Source organism: Onychomys torridus, chromosome 1 (assembly GCF_903995425.1).
Source record: "Onychomys torridus chromosome 1, mOncTor1.1, whole genome shotgun sequence".
Classification (NCBI taxonomy): Eukaryota; Metazoa; Chordata; class Mammalia; order Rodentia; family Cricetidae; genus Onychomys; species Onychomys torridus.
Genome location: NC_050443.1, coordinates 98,708,021 through 98,728,754, shown reverse-complemented (window position 1 = coordinate 98,728,754; position 20,734 = coordinate 98,708,021). Strand labels below are relative to the sequence as shown.

At 45.1% G+C, this 20,734-nt stretch overlaps 2 protein-coding genes across 3 annotated transcripts in view; one reads left to right on the top strand and one right to left on the bottom strand.

The window, feature by feature from the left end:
• Positions 1-6,405: 6,405 nt before the first annotated feature.
• On the top strand, positions 6,406-20,652 carry Pdzd9 (PDZ domain containing 9). Of its 2 annotated transcripts, XM_036190729.1 has the most exons (4): positions 6,406-6,602; positions 8,377-8,556; positions 13,211-13,400; positions 19,001-20,652. In XM_036190729.1, exons 1-4 carry the CDS (start codon positions 6,572-6,574, stop codon positions 19,398-19,400), a joined length of 801 nt encoding a protein of 266 aa, XP_036046622.1. In that variant the 5' UTR covers positions 6,406-6,571; the 3' UTR covers positions 19,401-20,652. The 2 variants fall into 2 exon arrangements, with proteins under 2 accessions (XP_036046622.1, XP_036046632.1); XM_036190739.1 differs by lacking the exon at positions 6,406-6,602 and having other exon boundaries at positions 8,485-8,556; positions 13,348-13,400.
• Positions 20,080-20,734, bottom strand: part of LOC118585792 (cytochrome b-c1 complex subunit 2, mitochondrial) — a 31,718-nt gene continuing 31,063 nt past the window's right edge. The window contains exon 14 of the mRNA XM_036190723.1: positions 20,080-20,335. Within this exon, the coding sequence (XP_036046616.1) occupies positions 20,252-20,335 (84 nt within the window). The 3' untranslated portion in view covers positions 20,080-20,251. The remainder of the gene's footprint in view (positions 20,336-20,734) is intronic.

Sequence of the window (20,734 nt, the reverse complement as noted above, 5' to 3'; positions counted from 1 at the left end):
CTCGCGCCCCATGGGCCGCCGGGCCCCGGGGTCCCCGCGCCGCCGCCCTCGGCCCTCGGCCCGCGCCGCGCGCTCGCGCCCTCCGCGCCGGGACCCGCAGCCGCCGCCCGCCCCGGAACTGCTTGGCCCGCCCGCCCCTCACCCGGAAGCGAAACCACGCGCCGGCCGGCGGCGCCCGGGACGGCTCTGCTTAGACTTCCCGAGGGGGAGTCGGCTCTGCCCCGCGTTGTGGGCTGCTGTGAGCTCAATGGTGGTTCGAGACAGAGGCCTCTGAGATCTTAAAGATGTGCCCTGCGAGGTTCAGGTGCAGACTGTGCCAGGGACAGGAAACAGCCACCGGGGCGGAGAGAGAAAGTGGAAAGGTGGTCACGTTCAGGGACCTGCTAAATGGCCCGTGTGACCAGAGAGTGGTATGAGAAAAGGTAGGCGGAGGCCAGAGGTGGGATTCGGGTGGTCACGCGCCTGTAAATCCCAACCCTGGGGAAGCGGAAACTGGAGAGCCGTCAGTTCCAAGGCAGCCTGGGCTAAAGAGTGAGACCCTGTCTTTAAATTCACCAACGGACCCAACGTGTGTTTGGATTTTGTTCCAGACGCAAGGTGAAGGAACGGGAGGGTTTTCGACAAGGAGAGTGGCGAGACTTTAGTTAGTTAGTGATGATCTATCGTGTAAATAGATCCTAGTCGGGGAGGGGCAGTGAGTGTAGGGACAGCAGGAGTGTCCAGCTAGTCCAAGACAGAACTGTGGCTTTTAGCTAGGGCGGTCAAGATAGGCAAGAATGGGCGGGCAGAGGTGCGGGTTTGCAGAGGGGAGGACCTGGTGATAACGGAAGGAGACGAAGAACCTGAAGTGCTTGTTGGTTTTCACCAGCCAGATGTTTAGTGATACTATTTACCGAGTGAGGTGTGGGGAGAGCCTTAGATTGAGTGCATAAACAGGAAACAGTAATATAAATTGTTACGATAACAGAGGCTTGTCTGAGATTTTTCTATTCCCTGGAGATTTCTCTTTTTTAAATCACCAATTATCCAAATATTTTAAATTACCAAAGATCCATCTTTTTCTCAGCACCCCATACAGCAAATGGAGATGATTTTTCTCCTTCTGTACTACCTACCCTATCTCTAGAAAGACCTAGAAGAGTGATATCTGTTTCTATTTCTGGAATGCCTACTTGTCCACAAAACTCAGCAGGTTTCAAATTCCACCAAATCCAGCATCCTTGCAGAAATGTGCAGTGATATCAATGCACCACAAAGATTGGAGAGAAAGGCTTTGATTGCTGGTCTTCAGCCCAAACATTGGTCTCTTGGGGGCAGATATTTTTAATGACATAATTTACTTTTCTAGACACAAGGTAATTCATATGTTCTGGGGTCCAGACAGAATGCTCACCAGTTTACTGTGAGCTCTTCATTTCTTCTCTTTTTAAGTACTGGGGAAGTTTGAAGGAGTCACAGTTTGGGCTTCTTATCTATTGTTTTGATTGCCCAGAATAAAAGAAGCTAGAATGGTACAGTAGGGAATTCCTGACCAATATTCACTGGTGGTCATAACTGGCCAAGGTCAAATGTTGGAACAGTTTGCAACTGTTAAAACTCCAGCTCAGTGGAATGAAGCTGCTTTAATTCTGGTGTTAAATAAATAAATAAATAAACAAACAAACAAATAATAAATGTGTAAATTCTTCCTTTTACCTTACAAGTATTTTCCAGAACTTCTTGATGTATGTTACTCTATCCAAGATTCTAGACCTCAGAGCCAGGCAGTGGTGACATACACCTTTAATCCCAGCACTCAGGAGGCAGAGCCAAGCAGATCTCTGTGAGTTCAAGGCCAGCCTGGTCTAGGAGCAAGATCCAGGACAGGCACCAAAACTACACAGAGAAACCCTGTCTCGAAAAAACAAAAGCAAAAAGGATTCTGGACCTCAGATTAAAGTGTGTGTGTTTGTGTGTGTGTGTGTGTGTGTGTGTGTGTGTGTGTGTGTGTGTTAGAAGGATTAGAACATCTTTTTCCATCAGGCTAGTGGCTGCATATCATTGCAGATAACCATGATTTACCTGATCTTTTCCTGCCAACTAGGATGGGCCATAGTTATAAGGACCCAAATACACTGTTCATAGAGTTCCTGTTATTACCTATTTAACCCCACACTATATTATTTTTTTCCAATAGTGCTGATAATTCAGAGTTCCATATCTGAGGTATATAGAACAAAACTGTTCCCTTTCCTACAGCTCTATCTGGATTTTAGTAGAAGCAAAGCTGAGGGCCTTAGGAGGGAGGCATGAGGTAGAGCCAAAAGGATGCAGAGATATATTCTGACCCCCAGCTCTGCTGCTGACTTGAACTTGAGAAATCTATGTCCTTGCTTTGGGTCTTTTTCTCCTAACTCCCCCAACAGATCTTTCTATTCAGTGATGAGCCACCTTGCTCCTTATGGCAGAAAGTCCTTGGGGACCCAGACGATCATAGAGAGCCCCCAGGAGGGATCTATGCTGGCAGCCTGAAGACATAAATAGCCATAGTGTGACTGTTACAGGGCTGTGAATATGGTGTACTTTATTGTGATGGATGGCAGGACTCAGCTCAGAAGAGGCTGAATCCAGATGGGACTTCAGGGAACACTGGAAGACATTATACTACTCTGCACTTGAAGGAGTATCTTTGCCCTGGCAGGATAATGAACACACTTTTTCTCTGGGGGTCAAGTTTAGTGCATGGGCCAAGAGTGTGGTAGATATGTTGCATATGTGTACCTGGGATGCATAGCGTTAGAGGAGAGAAACGTGAAATCCAGAGGTGAGGGTCATAGACGGAGGGCTCAAATGGCAGTTTGTCTTGTAAGTTGGTTCTCTTGGAAGTGTCTCCCTAGATGAAAAGTTATTGATCAGTATGTAGGAAGTTTAGAGGGAGCGCTTTTAGGACCGATTCCTGTGTGGGGAAGAGAGGAAGTGGAACTGGGCAGAAATCAGCTGCAGGCGCAGGAGGCTTTGGTGGAATGAAAGAGAGATCTCAAGCTAAGGTCGGTGTTTTGATTCTGTCAGGATGAAGTCTTCTAGTACTGAGCAGGCATGAAGTGCTAACCCAGGAATTGGGTGTAACCTGAGGGAAGGCAGCCTATTGAGCCAAGGACCCAAGAAGACTAGCAGAGGGCTGGGCGGATGGTTCAGTTAGTAAGGAGTGTACAGAGGGGTTGCTTAGAACTCACTTGAACCCAGGTATAGCTTCTGCGATTCCCCTGCTAAGGGAGATGGAGACAGGAGGACCCCTGAGGCTTGCTGACCAGATAGTCTAGCCAAATTGGTGAGCTCTAGGTTCAGTGAAAGACCCTGTTTGGTTTTTGTTGTTGTGTGATTTTTTTTTTGTTGTTGTTTTAAAAAAGGTGGAGTGTGGCATTGACCTCTGTCCTACACTCAAACATGCAAGTAAACATGCACAAACACCCTTAAATCGATCTACACCATCCTCATAGCTAGGGACCAGCCTCTCTGCTATGAGGGGACACCTGTACTTCAAAGGCCAGTATTTGCTCCATAGGTACATTTTGTAATACATTCCGTAACTTTGTAATCATGAAGTGTTTTTGTTTTTTGATTTTTGAGACAGAGTTTTTCTGTGTATCCCTGCTGTCCTGGAATTCACTCTATAGACCAGGCTGGGCTTGAACTCAGAGATCTGCCTTCCTCTGTCTCCTGAGTGTTAGCCTTTTGACAGGATCTTAGGTAGCCCAGGCTGGTATAGAATTCAGACCTTATATTTTACTGTCTAGACAAGCTAGCTTCAAATTCACAGAGATCCACCTGCTTCTGCCTCCTGAGCACTGGTTAAAGATGTGTATCTACATACCAAACTAAGAAAAAAATTTGAAGAGTGTATACAAGGCTGGGTGTGGGGGCCCATGCCTGCAATCCTTGTCTGTGGCAGGCTGAGGGAGGAGGACTGTGGATTCTAAGACAGGCCTGGGCTACATAGGGAGACTGTCTCAAAAAGAAACTGAAAGCTTATCGTTTCTTTTTATGGCCTAGTTCTCGATTTTGATTTTCTTTCAGGGTCGGAGATCAGCTCCTGCAGGACCGTGGTGGCCCTCTTACCAGAGCGGGTCACTGCTATCTTGAGGCAAAACTGATCCTCATAATTACCCTCTCTTACCCACAATTCCTCTTCTCTCTTGTCGGAACCTCTGATGTGACTTATGCGTTGGGGTGGCTTAGACCCTCACTTCCCCGTATCTGAGCCCCACAATGTTGCTCTCCACCTTTGAAGACGCAGTTCTTATAGTCACCCACTGTGAGAAGCAGGACAGGAGAGGACTGTGACAACCAGAGGGATCAGTTGAGTCCGAACATTGCTCCCCTGTCCCTGAGAGCAGCAGGCTTTTCTAGGGATTGCTGTTGTTGGCAACTCCTGGCCTGAGGGGTGTCTTGTCATGTGTTCACGATCCAGGTTAGTACATTTTCTTCCTCTGTTACACCACCCCATTCGTAAAGAAACATTTTGCATTCTAGGACTTCCCTGTGTCAGAAACAGCCCAAGTTCTCCTCCTAACATTGGTCCTCTTTCCGTTGGGTGGTTCAGCTCCCAAATCCCTTCTTAGTAGCTACACTTCAGGTTATCTCTAGCACTTGATGCTGTGGGGTGGGTTCTCTGGAAAGGAGGTTGAGTTGCAGGAGTTACTAGCGAATGCTTTTGGGCTCCATATCTCTGGGTGGAGGAAAAGAAACAGGGCTGGACAGAGTCAGGTTATAGGGCAGCCATGGCAGGGCCACAGCTCGGTTTGCTGGAAGCTCTGGGATGACCCTGCACTGGCCACTCACTGCTAGCTGCTCTGAGGACATGGGATCCTGGACAAAAGCACTCTCAAAGGGAGCAACAGGAGATGGAGGGGAGAGGGGAAGGTCAAGTTACTTAGCTCTGAAAGGAAGTGTAGACAGCACAGTGTCCTTGGGAGTTTGTCACACATTCCTCCTAGTCATCGTGAGCTTGGCATCTAGTCAAAGAGATTTTCCCACCCAAGAAGGAAAGAAGGCTAATGTGCAGTATCCTCACATTTTCTTGTCATTCTCCCACCAGCAGGAGGATGGAGGTAAAGGATGCTCTTTGTGATTAAGTACACTTGGCTCCTGAGTAGATCCCTGCCGTACTGGAAAAGGTGCCTATCACAAGAAATGCAGTGGGAGGGACCCTTTGCCTGAAGCTCTGGAAGATGGGATCTAGCCGATGAAGACCTGCCCTGCTTTGTTGTTCGGCCAGAGCTAGAGAAACAGAAGACTAAGCTGAGACCTACCCAGGTTTGCCCTAAAAGTCTTGGCTCAGCCTGACTTCCAGTAGGTGTTGCTTGCTGTTTGTTAAAGGGCTGGATACCCTGCAGCAAGGTGCTTACTTTTTCTCTCACCAGAGTGGTGACCCACCTCACTATACTATTTTCTCTTTCTTCTAGAATTTATTTTCTGTAATATATAGTTTCCTAAAAATTTCCCCTTCATCTGTATTGAAAATACAAGTTCTGGCCCTGCGGTGGTGGCACACGTCTTTAATCCCAGCACTCGGGAGGCAGACACAGGTGGATCTCTGAGTTCAAGCCCAGCCTGGTCTACAGAGACAGTTCCTGGACAGCCAGGGCTACACGGAGAAACCCTGTCTTGGGGAGAAAATGTGTGTGTGTGTGTGTGTGTGTGTGTGTGTGTGTGTGTGTGTGTGTGTGTGTGAGTCTGTGTGTGTGTGTGTGAGTGTGTGTATGTGTGAGTGTGTGTGTGAGTCTGTGTGTGTGTGTATATGTGTGAGTCTGTGTGTGTGTGTGTATGTGTGAGTCTGTGTGTTTGTGTGAGTGTGTGTATGTGTGAGTGTGTGTGTGTGTGTGTGTGTTCCAAGAGGGTAAAGTCTATGTTTGTCTCATATACTCTCATGTCCTCAGCGTCTCCAGAAGCCACAGACTGGCTTCCAGTGAATTTTTCTTGTATGGGTGAATGTGTGGGGGAGGAAGGATTATTTTGGGAAAGAAAAGGAAGCAATAATCCATCTTCTAATAGTGACTCATTGTTTTGGGGCCATTCTTGGCCCCTTCTCACCTAAAACACACATGAATAAAGTGCACTGCCAAGGCAGTTAGCATGGTTGATGTAACAATATTTTGATACCACCATGAAAGGGGATTCTGGGATCTTCTACGGTCCTCCATCAATGCTGTTGCTCACATTTGGAGGCCCTCTCCCCTCTGCCCTTGCCCTGCCCCCACTGTTTCCCCCGCAATGAATGAAGAGCCTTGTGTGAAGCAGGCACTCTGCTCGTTCCTGCAGAACTTTCCATTTTTCCCCATATACATTTTCACACTCTACATTGGAGTTGTTCCACTCCAGGTTTTCCAGGGTCTATCTACTGCAGCCTTGAAACGTCTATCCGGCGGCCCAAAAGCTGAGAAGCAGCCTTGCAGCGCCCCCTGGCGGCCGTCTGAGGGACGGGCGGCGCCAATGTTTCCCCGTGGCCTGTGGTCCTGTCTTCTGCCTCCGGGATTCCAAACAGTTGGAGGTTGGACAGATTCCTGGGAGGATCAAGAGAGCCCCGCCCTGGGCAATGGAGAAGGGCTCCCTCAAAAGCAAAAATGGTAAATGTTGAAATAGGAAAGGGGTGATGCCTTGGGTTCCAAGCCTTCCTAGATTTGCCTCTTCTGTTAAATGGCGGTCACACGGGACTCTCTTACCACTGATTGTTCAAGAGCCGACGAGATATTCTTTTTTAGTGGACAGCTCTAACTTTGGACAAATATATGACACTCTTAGCCACTACCACCATCTGGTGAGGGAACATGTCCACCTCCCCTAAATTACCTTGCACCCTTTTCTACCCCGATTTCTGGTACTTCCCATGTTTTCTAAAATTTTGCTTTTTCCATGGAGAATGGCTAAATGTGGAATCAGGTATAGAGGGAATCCTTTCACTCTGCTATAATTTTTTTTTTTTTTTTTAAGATTTACTTTTTACGTATACAGTGCTCTATAAGCATGACCAGAAGAGGGCACCAGATCTCATTACAGATGGTTGTGAGCCACCATGTGGTTGCTGGGAATTGAACCCAAGACCTCTGGAAGAACAAGCAGTGCTCTTAACTGCTGAGCCGTCCCTCCAGCCCCACTCTGCTATTCTTAAAATTTTTAAATTATATCTGTGTGTGTGTGTGTGTGTGTGTGTGTGTGTGTGTCAGAGAGTGGGGTATTGTGGGAGCCAGTTCTCTTCCATGTGGGTCCTGGTGATTGAATTCAGGTTGTCAGACTTGGCTGCTGCTCCACCTTGTCCACTCCACTGCTATCTTTCAAAAAGATTACTTTTTAAACACATTTAACTTGTAAGCTTCAGTTCTCCAACTGAAGTTGTTGGAGTTGTCCAGCAAGGACACTTGTTTTGAGGACAGCCATGAGCCTCATGAGTGCCCACAGCTGGCTATGGGAAGCTGGGAAGCCCATCTCAGCAGTGATCCGGATCATACAACAATCACACAGACTCGGCTAAGGCCTGGTGAATTTCTGGCCCTCACAGAAGGAGTTGTGTGTGGAGCAGTCTATTTCCTCCCGGATGGACCTCACCACGGTCCATTTCAGTCGCCAGGGCTGTGACATGCCAAGTGACTGCAGTCTGCTTTTCCATTCCCAGCTCCATTCTGGGTTCCACATATCACACAGAAGCCAGCATGGTGATTTTATTTACAACAATGACAATGTGATCATGTCCAGCTTAAATGACTTCCAAGATTTCCTTTAGGTAAACCTGGATGGTGGCCTATCTGCCAGGCTGTGACACTCCCACCACCTTCCCATGCTGCTCCTTCACGTCCCCATCAAGGCTGGTTCCTTCCTGTCATAGAACCTTGATTCTGTTTGCTCCCTCCCATCTAGCTTGTTGGCTCTCTCACCTTGGTCCATATTTACTCCTTCAGGGAAACATGGTCCTTATCCCTACGTGAAACTTAGATGCTGTTGTTTACCCTCCAAGCATTCTGCCTTTTCTTCCTAGTTAGCATCCAGTTTGTGTTTGCATAATTGACAGACAGCTGTGTCCTCTACTAGGCTGTAAGATCCACAAGGGCAATGAGCCCATAGTAAACCCAGGGCCTGAGTACACTGCTTGCATCAGTAAACATTTCCAAAGTGAATGGATGATAATAATAACTGATACCCAAGATGTACTAGCACTGTACAGTAGCCCTTTAACTGTCCTGTTTCACTTCCACACACTTTACAACATTCATTTTCCAAAAGGGGAAACTGAAGACTAGGTAACTGACTGGATAAATGCCCCCAAAGTGCAGTTTCAGAACTCCACAGCAACTCTGCCATGCTGTTGTCTTGATAACTGACTGAAACAAGTTCCTCTTGTTCTGTTAGAAAAAGGACACAGCCTCAAGGGCAAGGCGTCTGCACACAGCCTGAACAAAATGAAGCAGACCAAACTCACCGTGGGCAGCCTGGGATTGGGCCTGATCATCATCCAGAATGGGCCTTACCTCCAGATTAGTCACCTCATCAATAAAGGGGCTGCAGCCAGTGATGGGATACTCCAGCCAGGTGACTGTGGTTTCCACATGCCTCCTTCCCACCTGCCTTCTGCTGCAAGCCATAGAAATATGAAGTAGGACCCCAACAGTCTTTGATGGCCTTCAGGGAGCCAGCATGAGGCTATGACAGTGTCTGAGAATTTGCTATGGGCCAGTCAGTTGCTAGCATGTGTATACTCAGCAGCTGCTCGCTAGCCATTCATTTGGTTTTAGTAACACTCTAGGTGGCTGTGTTCTCACTGTCTTCTTTCTGCAGGTGAGGAGACTGAAGCTTAGTGGCAGAGTCTTCCTCGCCAGGTTCACTTTCAACCAGTGAGTGGGAGACAAACAGACCCAGCGTCACTCCACAGCTCACGGACTGTGCATAAAGATTCCTTCTTTCCTGGGAGGTGTTAATCATAGCTACCATGTGGAGACAAATGATCGCATTCCACCTTCTCAACAGTCCCAGGGGTATATTCTGCACTAAACCACTATGCAAATAGCTAGCTGCTTAGGAACTTGCCCAGGTATACCTAGGAGTTGGAATTTAACACCCCCGCCTCTCAGATTCCAAGTCCAAGGGTCTCATCAAGATCACCTAACTTCTCAGGTCTCTGGGGGAATGGAATGCATTTTCTGTCTGATGCAAGACATGTTTTCCCAGGATCTGTTTTGGGCCCTGGTGCTGTGCTGAGGAGTGGGGGAGACACAGTGGGATGAAATCATGAGAGGAAAAACCACCTGAGGCCATTTGTTCTGAAATCAGGTCCACGATCTGTTACTCTCTCATTCTGTGACCTTGGCAAGGTCAGTCTTTCAAGCCTCAGTGACTTCATATCTAAATTGGGAGAATCTCATCTTTGTTCGAGGTTGTTAGGATGTGGTAAAATACTGCGGAGAGCTTTAGAAACAAGTACTCTAGAAATAGTGCCAATTCTCATTCTTATGGCTTCTCAACAGCGAGTTGTCTTTTAGAGATTAGCTTTTCTGCACATGTATGTGTGACGAGTATATAGAGGCCACAAATCGATGTTGGGGGTCTCCCTTGATCATTCTCTACCTTACATATAGCACAAGGATTGCGGCCAAAGGTCAGATTTGAATCCATGACCTAGAAAACCCATACCATGTTACCAATGGCCTAATGAGCAGAAGTGAGATTTCTTTCTTTTTTTGAAAAAAGGTTTTTCTGTGTAGCTAGCCTGGCTCTCCTGGAAAGAAGTGAGATTTCAATGCAGACGTTCTGGGCACCAAATCTCTTCACGGAAGCCAGTTACTGTGCAGTGTCTAGGTTTCAAAGCCTGCTTTTCCATCATTTTTGACGGCAATCATGGGATTCGCTCCTTCTTTGACACCTGCCAGCCCTGTTATTTCTCATTCACATGTCCTAAAGTCCTTTGTCTTCCGTGTTTTATCTTGATTTGCTAATTTGGTGTTGGTTTTCTGTGGCTGTCTGATATACAAAGCCTTAAGATAATACTACAGCTTGAAAATATGAATACAGCCTTGACAGTGGACAGTAGCCATGTACTGACTTCGTTCATTCAGTGAGCCATACCCAGGCTCATCCATTCATGCATTCTGCATTTACTTAATTCCTTTCCATGTCCAGGTCCTGTTTACTAACAGTGGAGAGCTAAACAAATGTGATCCTAACCACATAAAATGTGTAAAACTTACATCCTTGATGGAAGAACACTGTTTTCAGTAGTGGTGTGGCTGCTACACAGGTGATTTAATATAGGCAATCTAAACAGGCTTATACAATGTCATTCCTACAGCCTGTTAAAGCAGAAAAAAAGATGCATTATGAGGTTAGTGTTCATAAATACCCAGTTGGTGTCTATGAAAGGCAGTGTTAATATCTCCTGCCAGAGCAATCACATTCATACTCCAACATATTTGGTTTAAAGCCAGAATGGTCAGGGAATTAAGCTGTTTATTTTCTGTTCTCTTGATAAAAGTCACCCTCTTACAACATAATTAAGCAGGATGCCAAGCTATAGTTTTCAGCTCTAAACACCCCTTTTAACATCAGGCACGTGAGCTCATCCTAAGAGGGTAACTTTGTTACTGTAATTCACCTCAGCAGGAAGAGCAGCTGTTCCCACTGCACAGCCTGCAGGTAGAGCAGCTGTTCCCACTGCACAGCCTGCAGGAAGAGCAGCTGTTCCCACTGCACAGCCTGCAGGAAGAGCAGCTGTTTCCCACTGCACAGCCTGCAGGTAGAGCAGCTGTTCCCACTGCACAGCCTGCAGGTAGAGCAGCTGTTTCCCACTGCACAGCCTGCAGGTAGAGCAGCTGTTTCCCACTGCACAGCCTGCAGGTAGAGCAGCTGTTCCCACTGCACAGCCTGCAGGTAGAGCAGCTGTTTCCCCTGCACAGCCTGCAGGTAGAGCAGCTGTTTCCCACTGCACAGCCTGCAGGTAGAGCAGCTGTTCCCACTGCACAGCCTGCAGGTAGAGCAGCTGTTTCCCCTGCACAGCCTGCAGGTAGAGCAGCTGTTTCCCACTGCACAGCCTGCAGGTAGCTCCCAGAGAAACCTTGCTTCATTCTGAAGTTACTTTCAGCACATGCTTTGGGTTTTGTTCACCTTGCTTTTTGAGACAGTCTCACTATGTAGCTCAGGCTGTCCTTGAACTGTCCATCTTCTTGCCTCAGCCTTTTTGTTGTTGTTGTTTTTTCAAGATAGGATTCCCATGTGTAGCCTTGGCTGTTCTGGAACTCATTTTGTAGACCAGACTGGCCTCAAACTCTTAGAGATCTGCCTAGCTCTGCCTCCAAGCGCTGGGATTAAAGGTGTGTCACCACCACCATTTCTGCTTCAGCCTTTTGAATATTGGTTTTACAGGCATGTGCTACTGTGTCCAGCTCAGTTATGTGCCTGGCTTTATCCCCATCTAGTTCTCAAAACCAATGCAGAAGGATTCCTCAGACTTTGTATGTACTTGCTTTCTAGAACAATGCAAACTTTTATTTCTAATAGAATCTCATACTAGAGAAATGTATCCCTGGCAGTGCTTGGACACTCCCTCAGGACCGTGTAACTCCTGACTAGCCTGCAGTGGGACCCAGCACTAGCCTCTTCCTGACCCTTCTCTCTGAGCGTAGGTTTCACCTGTCTTGGGATGAAGGTTATTGAGGGCTCCTAGCTTCTCATGCACAGACAGGTAACCTGTCATCCTGCATCAGTCATAAGGTCCTGACAGGCAATACAGGAATCAAGAAAGTCCAACACTGAGGGAACCACAGACACACAGAGAAGCTGGGATTGGGTGGGCTGTGCTCACTCTGATGGAGAGTATGACTGTGTAGAGAACAAGAAAGAGGCGTTAGCTAGTCTCAGTAGGAGGGCTCTGTAAATGAGGACAGTCAGGTTGCAGTCATCCAAGAGGAGGAAGCTGCAGTTGCTAAGTCTTTGCACACTGGTCAAAACGCTCATATTTGAACCAAAGGAAGTCTTTGTCATGCTTCTGAGCCTCACCTGGGGAAGGCTTTGCCACTTCCATGGGTATTGGGGTCCTTGACAAGGCCTTGCCCATGTCAACAATACACTCAGGACTTCATCTACTCCCCGCTGAGAAGTACTGATAACTAAGACTTTCCCCAGAGTCAATCTGTCCTTTAAGTGCAAACTTTCTATTTTCCTCCTTATGGGCTTGGCTGAATGCTAGGATTCATGCTCCTTATGGCAAGCAACAGGAAGCAGGATTGCTAAGGCACTTAATTTAGGGTAGTATCTGACTGAATTGCCCAAAAAAATCTGGAGAACCAGGCTTGGAAAATGGGGAGAGACCAAAGGGTCCAGAGATCTGGATGCTCCCCTCATCCCCATGCAGGTACAGTTTATAGATCTTCACTGTAGCTAGTGGGAGCTGGTGGTGTGGGTTAGATCCATACAAGTGAAAAACTGATCCTTCTAGCTTTCCTTCTGGGGACCTAGGTTTTTGTTAAGGTATTTATCTCTCTCCACCTGCTGGGTGCTCGAAGCTCCATGGTTGACCATCACAATTCCCCACATAGCGTGTTTTAAATAAGGGGGTCCTGCTCTCAGTGTTTTGAACCAATTCTCCAGGTTGTAGTGGTGCGCTGTAGTGGGATATGCTGAAGAGGTAGAGGCGAGGGGGCAGAACAAGTTTAGAGTCTTTGAAATCAACACACTCTCTGCACGTATATATCATACACATAATTGATAGATGCTAATTATCTAATTATCATAGAGTTATTTGGCTGATTTAATTTAGGACAGGGGCAGAAAACAAACAGAAGGCTTTGTGCTTAATTTAGCTTATTTGCTGTGGAGAGCTTGGTGATCCCAGGCAGGCAGGATGGAAAGTGGCTTCTCTTTACTACTTACAGCCACCCATTTCACTATGGTTAGAATCTTAAATCTAAATGTTTTGGGTTTTAAATGGTTTTAGCTTCTTTACCAGAGGCTAAGAACTTACCAGCTAGGAACTTCAGAAATGTCTCAAAAATGCTTTTAAAATCTAGGGTAGGTATCTTTATCATACCAAGAACACTCATGCGGGAGGAGAATGTTCTTAGTAAGTCAAGATGGAAGCCAGGCTTTAGTCAAAATGAACCAGCATATGAATCCATAAAATGTTTCAATAAAGCCACTGATCAGTATGGCTCTTTTCAACCCATTATCGTGATTTAACCTTTTTTTCCCTTTTCAGGTGATGTTCTGATTAGTGTTGGACATGCTAACGTGTTAGGATATACCCTCCGTGAATTTTTAAAGCTTTTGCAAAATATCACCATAGGAACAGTGCTACAAATCAAGGCTTACCGAGACTTTATTGACATCCCCCAGGAATGGCAAGATGTGTATGACTTAATCCCCGAGACCAAATTTCCAGTCCCACAGTAAGTAGTTTACTTTAGGACGATGTCATGAAACCCAGGCCTGTGAGGTGCAGGGTTCTGGTTTAATGTGAGACCATCATATGTCAGAACCGTGGTGGGAGTGCTGGCGACATTGCCAGGGCCTGGTGAACTGCATTCCGCAGGACATTCCACAGGACCTCACGCAAGGGAGTGCAGTTACAAAGGCACTCAGCCAGCAGTCTTTAACTGGGCACTCTGTCCCCAAATCTCCCTGCGCAGTATCAGTGCAGCCTGTCTGTCAGCCCTGAAACACAGGTTGAGATGGCGCTGGGGACTGGCTTAGTAAGTGAAGTGCTTGCTGTGAGCGCGTAAGGACTTGTGTTGGGATCCCTGGCACCCACAGGAAAGCTGGGGGTGGTGGAGTATGTCCAACTCCAGAGGTGGCAGGGAGGACAGAACACTCTCAGAGCTTGTTGGCCAGCCAGCCAGTCTAGCCCAACTGGTGAGCTGCCAGTTCAGTGAGAGACTCTTTCTCAAAAAGGTAGAATGTGATAAAGGGATACCTGCCATCAACCTGACCTCCATAGGGGCAGGAACACAGAGTGCTGAGAATCCTACTTCCTCTTCTCTCTCTTGTATTAACTTTCTGGGTCCTTCTCAATAACTTTCATACCTGTCTTAGTTAGGGTGTCTATTGCTATGACAAAACACCACGACCAAAAGCAATTTGCAGAGGAAAGGGTTTATTTTGATTATACTTCCACATCACAGTCCACCATTCAAATGAAGTCAGGGCAGGAACTGAAGAGGATGTGGAGGAATGCTGCTTACTGGCTTTCACTTTGCTTTCTTATACCATCTACAGCCATCTGGCCAGGGGTGGCACCACCCACAATGGGCTAGGCCCTCCCTCCCATACCAAGGGAATACCCAACTTTATGGAGACTTTGTCTCAATTGAGTCCCTCTTTCCAGATATATCTAAGTTTGTGTCAAGTTGACAAAACCCAACCAGCACAATGCCCTTTTATAAGCCTCTCCCTTCTTAGTAAACACTAACTCCACTCCTCTTCCTGCTCCCCATTCTAATTCGATGAGAAGGCGGACAGAGCGCTCCATTTCCTCAGGACACACACCTCAGGCACTCCAATATAGGCATTGCTTTAATCTCTTCTCAGCCGAGGCCTATTCCCAGGCCATCTGCTACCTTCATATGACAGTTCCAATGGATGCATCTTTATTTTGCTTGCCTTTTAAGAAGCATTAGACTCTTTGCAACTACCCAATCCTTTTATTCCCACCCTTGACAGATCTTCTCCAGGTTTCTGTGCAATCACTCTCCCCTATTTTCCTTTTACCTCAGGGTTCTTCCTCTTGAGTTCCTCAAAGCTGTCTTTGGCTCTTCTGTTCTCGAGGCTGTCTCAGTGCCTTTGGTTTCTGTTACTATCCATATACCAAGCACTTGCAACATATATTATCTCCACTCATCTTAAATCACCCACTTATCTCCAATAGATGTATGGCATGGCCCCCCCGCCAACTTATCCTTGGAATCAAAAGCCAGTTGTATCAGCTTATTTTTTCTTTCTCCATTTATTTGACCAAAACACATGCCAGAGTAACTTAATAATTTATTTTCATTCACGGTTTCAAAGAGTTTTGTCAATGGTCATTTGGTCCCATGTGCTTTGACAGAACATGGTAATGGTGAGAAATGTGTGGCTAAAGAACTTTTTTTTGTTCATTTTGAGACAGGGTTTCTCTGTGTAGCTTTGGTGCCTGTCCTGGATCTTTGTAAACCAGGCTGGCTTTGAACTCATGGAGATTCGCCTGCCTCTACCTCCCCAGTGCTGGGATTAAAGGCATGTGCCACCACCGCCTAGCTCAGGACGAGCCTTTTATAATGCAAATATGACCATGGCATATTCCAGGTTAAGAACGTTAGGATTTCTTGTTCTTAGGATAAATGCCAAAATCCATACACTGTTTTCAATGCTGTTCTGTGGCCTGAAGGGGTCCCATTTCAGCTCCATCTCATTAGGCTCTTCCCATCTGTCTAGTTCTCTGGTCCTTCAGCTTTTCACATGCATGCTTACACTGTTCTATGCCATGCTTACATTGTTGTTCATTTCTACAAAGCTCAGTGCAAACTTTCTGAGAGGCCTTCCTACAAGTGTTGGTACAGTCAGAACCACCTGTCATGTCTGTTCATGGCACTGTGTCTCTCCATAATGATTCCAATTTTAATTAAATCACCGATGTGATCACATTTCTAAAAGCGGTATGCCAGGGGTGCTTAGAACATGAGGCTCTTTCTACAATGTTAAATCCAGGGTTTTGCTACAAGAGCAGCTCTTAATCCATCAGAAGTTCTTAAGAGCTGGTTTCTGTAGCTGTGCATTGTTCAGAAATACGGCTAAAGACCAAGACCAGGAAATGACCTTTACACATCAGCCTTACTTCAGATGCCCAAACTTGGGACCCAAGAGTCAGATGTAGCCCACAGGTGTTCTTCACACAGCTCGCCACCTAGAAAGAGCAGTGACTTAGCAAGGAAGATGTGTGGGAGGTTTAACCAGTAGCTGTAACAATATTTCTTGACCCAAGTGGTAGCCATCAAAGGTTTTGTAGATTAAAAAAAAATTGTTTTTGGTTTTCTGCACATTTCAAAATTTTAAAAATGAAAAGTATTTGCATTATATGCCAAGTCTACAAATATTTCATGGAAAGAGTATCTTTGATTTCTCCTGAGAAATCAGATGGACCTGTGATCCCACGTGGTGACGGTGCAGGCCTGAGTGGGATGCAGGCCTGAGCGGGAGAGCAACTGCCACTTCAGATGGAGCTGACTGGGAAAAAGTCTTTTTTAAATCAGTATCTGACTATAAATCATAAGTAACAGCGAATACTTATCCACTGCTTACTGCACCCTGTGCACTGCAACAGTACTTCTTAAGTACTGTACTATTTAATTCTCTTGTCAACCTTTTTTAAGAAAATTATTTATTTTTATTTTATGTGCATTGGTGTTTTGTCTGTGTGTATGTCTGTGTGAGGGTGTCAAGTTCCCTGGAAATGGAGTTACAGACAGTTTTGAGCTGCCATGTGGATGTTGGGAATTGAACCTTGATCCTCAGGAAGAGCAGTCAATGCTCTTAACCACTGAGCCATCTCTCTAGCCCCCAATCTTTTTTATCTGGCTGTCCTGGAACTATGCAGATCAGGATGGCCTTGAACTTACATAGATCTGCCGATTTCTGCCTCCCAAGTGCTGGAATTAAAAGCATGCATGTGCCACCACACCTGGCTCTGGTTACCATTTTACTCTCACTTTAGAAAAAATGAAGGGTCCAGAAATATGTATAAACTTGCTATTAAGCACTTAGATATGCAACTAAGGAACTTAAAATTTTATACAAATGTAATTAATTTAAGATCAACAGTCACATGGAGCTGGAAGCCCTCATATTGTAGAGTGTTACTCTTAAGCTTTTAATTGTTTGTTATTTATTTGAGACAGGGTTTCTCTGTGTACCTCTGACTATCCTGGAACTTGCTCGGTAGATCAGGAAGGCCATAAACTTACACAGCTCCTCCACCTGCCTCTGTCTCCTGAAGTATTGGGATTAAAGGAGTGTGTCACCAGCACCTGGCAACTCTTAAGTATTTATATCACACTGAGAAATTTGAAATCAGAGTATCAAATTTAAGGACGTAAGATTTTTTCTTTAAAAGCAAAGAGATAAGTAGCATAACTTATATATAAGGCTAATGCCCCTAAACAATACGATGCATATTCTGAATTCCTTCCTCAATTGGGCAAAGCACAGTTAAAGAATCTTAGTAACATATGTGACAGGGACATGGAAGGGACGGAGGTAGGAGAAGTTCTTTCAGTTAGTAGACTGTCAGGGGCAGATGCTGTGTGCACATGGTAAAGGCTATTCCTGTCATCTATCACTCTGTAGAGGTCAACTGTTTCCAGCTAACCCTGAATTGCTGGTTGGGCCTTTATCATCTAGTGCCAGGTTAATAAGAGCCTAGACTTATCAAGTACCCTTGGTTAACCAAGGGTACCTACTGAAGCTGAAAAAAAGGTAACATGGATTGTTTTTTACCTCAATTCCTTGGCTGTTCAGGGAGGTCTGCATGTGGCAGAGAGAAACAATTGTAGTCCCGAGATCATTTGACTTCTCTTCATACCTTTTAAGACTAGCTGTGTGTAATAAAACTCTACTCAATACCATCATTAATAGAAGAGAGAAACTTTAGGAAAAGTTGCTTAAATTCTTAGAAACAGAGCTATAATCACAGGGCCAGTTTTGGGTCTGCTGGGCAGGAGCACCAGGATGAGTAAGGTCAGGGGCCAGTATCTGTTCTGGAATGTAACAGCAAGGTGAGCTAGCAGGGTCCAAGCATCACCCATGTTTCAATGATCAAGCCATGGACAGGGGCAAGTTGGAAAAAAAAAGCTTTGAAAACTTGGTGATAACAGATGTGGGAAAGAATGCTGTACAAACCCGTATCTGTGATCCACACCAACAAGTAGAATGACAGCCTGTGTAATGTTGTCTAGGGGAAAAAGAAACACACCCCAGAATTACTAATGGCTACCAAGCTGAAGAATCTTGAAGCTCACCATGGACTGACTCCCCTGGTAATGGGGTATCTTTGCTATATGACCCATGAGAACAGAGTTCTTGTCTAGAGGGCCAGACTGAACCTGTCACTCAAAGCACAATTAAATTAGTTCATTCTTTAAGGCTTCCTAAGAGTCTAGTCAGTGGTCTGGCTTAAATTGTAAAGGTTTCTTCTAAAGTAGTGTGAAATAATAAGGCAGGATTTATACTTACGGTTGGGGAAAAAATTAAAAGATATTTTAAAATGTGATCCTGAATCTTTACCAGACATTTCTCCAGCTCAATGGGTAAAACTTCCCAGCACCTGGGAGGCAGAGGTAGGGAGATCTGAGTGTTTGAAGCTAGGGGGTGGGATGAGCTCTAGAGCAGTGTGCAGCCTCATCAATGAATCAGAAAGTACTTACCTATGTCTGTAGATTATTAAAGAAAGCTATAAAATGTTTTGTTAGGAGACTTTAAATGTTTAAGTGCTGACTATAACTCCAGTTCCAGTAGATATGACAACCTCATTTGACATCCATGGGCACCAGCATACACATGGCACACATATATACATGCAGGTAAAACACTCCACATAAAATCAATAAATCTCAAAGTATTCAAGCACCAAGAATCCATTTCATCAACACTCAGAAAATAATGAAGGTAATTTGTATTTTTAGGTTTACACACACACACACACACACACACACACACACACACACACACACAAAGAAAAACAATGGCTTTATTTTTGATTTTGTGTGTGTGTGTGTGTGTGTGTGTGTGTGTGTGTGTGTGTGTAAGTTGAGTGCAGTGTCCACAGAGGCCAGAAGAAGGTACAGGGTCCTCCAGAACTAGAGTCACAGGCAGTTGTGAGCTGCCTTTCAGGGGCCATCTCTCCAGCCCCAAATATTTTATTTATTTTTTGAAATTTATGAGACAAAGTAGTCTATAATATGTTCTGTTAGTGAACTCTGCTAAGACATTAAGAATATACTGTATTCATTCTTCATTTCAGCTCATCAAAGACAACGGAGCAGGCAAAGGATGGGTCTTTTGTAAGCAGAGATGACCATGAAGATATAGTTCTAGATAAAAGACTCAAGTATTACAGATATCCTCGATCAGTTTGGAATCACCCCGTAAGGACACCGATATCAATCTCCACAGAATGGCATGGATATAAAAAGAAGGACCACACTATTAGTGTTGGGAAAGGTATTAACCACGATGTTGTAATTCACAAAGATGACAAGAAAGACCTGAGGGCCCCTTCTCCATACTGGACAATGGTGGAGCACGACAATGCCTTCTCCTCCTCCTCCTCTGGCACTTCCTCCAACTCAGATGCCTTTTGGCTGGAGGACTATGCACAGGTGGAGCGGGGTGAAGGTCAGCAGGTATCAAAGTTTGGTTAGGTATTGCTTTGTACATCTGTGGCCACAGAAATTTTTATTTTTAAATATCCAATTTTTGTGCCTTACCATGTATAGGTTTGTAGAGTTCCTACAGCACTTAGCAGCTCTTCTAGGACTACAAATAAGCCTTCATAGACCTTCAGTTAATAGCTCAGGACCTCCTTCCCTGTGGTCTCACAGGTTCCACAGATTTGTTCTCAGAATCACATCATCATTTACTCAGCTTTTAGAATATCAAGCAGAGGAACCCAATCATCATGGCTGACCATTTGTTTTTTAAGGTAAAGTTTTCTTTGTGTTTTGGGCTGGTTGTTTACATTACAACCCTGCCCCCCACCCTTTCAGTGATACTTTTACTTGGAATGTCACGCTGAGAATTATTGAAAGGAGACAGGAGAGAAAACACTGCCACAAAGCAGCAAAGTCAGACACAAATGAGGATGGTCCTTAGAAACATATCTAATAAAGAGGGCAAAACCCAGACCCTTCACTTGTTGTTACCCCCAAATGAGCAATTTTAAACTTGAGCTGCCTCAATTTTAAGTTTGTGAAATTTCTTAATTGATGTAATTGGTAAACTCAACTACTGTATGACTATCTTCTTTAAAGCATTTAAAACAAAAATCTCATCATATAATAAATAACTGTTGACTGCCTAGAAAGAATGCAAGAAAAACACTTACACACAATGCTTTATTTGTCTTAGGGCAGCTGGCAATAGTTATCCATATTTATGCTTTTAAGTACTTCATTGAAAAAAGTGTTGAATGTTAAGTTAAGAGACCTGACTTTCATGTGTTTGCTGGTCTGGGCTGAGAAAAGGCTCAGCCGGCTCCACTTGAATACACTTGTTACAGCTCGTCAACAAAAGGTGTATGTCCCAAGTTTCCACTTGCTGCCATTGACTTCTTGCCAGAAACAAACTTCTTTGCAGCCTTAAACAAAACACAGGAAATTAAATAATGCTATCATCAAGTAGTAAACCATGTATTTTGAATTTATGGACAAGACATTCTAAGCCAGCAATTCTATAATACATCCTCATAAGACAAGGAACTGTGAGATGGTTGGTATTTTATTCTGAATGGGAACTAAGCAGGCAGTAGACGGTCTCTGGATGAGGACAGTTTTGAAAGGGGTACAAGAAAAACCCTACTGACAATCAAAAGAGGACAGGATGGCTGCAGCTAGGCTGCACTTTTGTTTTGTATGATGATGGCAAAAGGCCTAGGTCGAATAAAATACCCTCATTGTTAACATGAAAGTACGTTTTATGTCTTGGTGTCCCTTTTATTTTGGAAGAGGGGCTGTTGGTGGTAGTATTGAAGAGTATG

Coding starts and splice junctions, on each gene's coding strand:
- Pdzd9 (XM_036190729.1), top strand. CDS start 6,572: ATGGAGAAGGGCTCCCTCAAAAGCAAAAATG. Junction 6,603..8,376: donor CTCCCTCAAAAGCAAAAATG/GTAAATGTTGAA, acceptor TTGTTCTGTTAG/AAAAAGGACACAGCCTCAAG. Junction 8,557..13,210: donor TGATGGGATACTCCAGCCAG/GTGACTGTGGTT, acceptor TTCCCTTTTCAG/GTGATGTTCTGATTAGTGTT.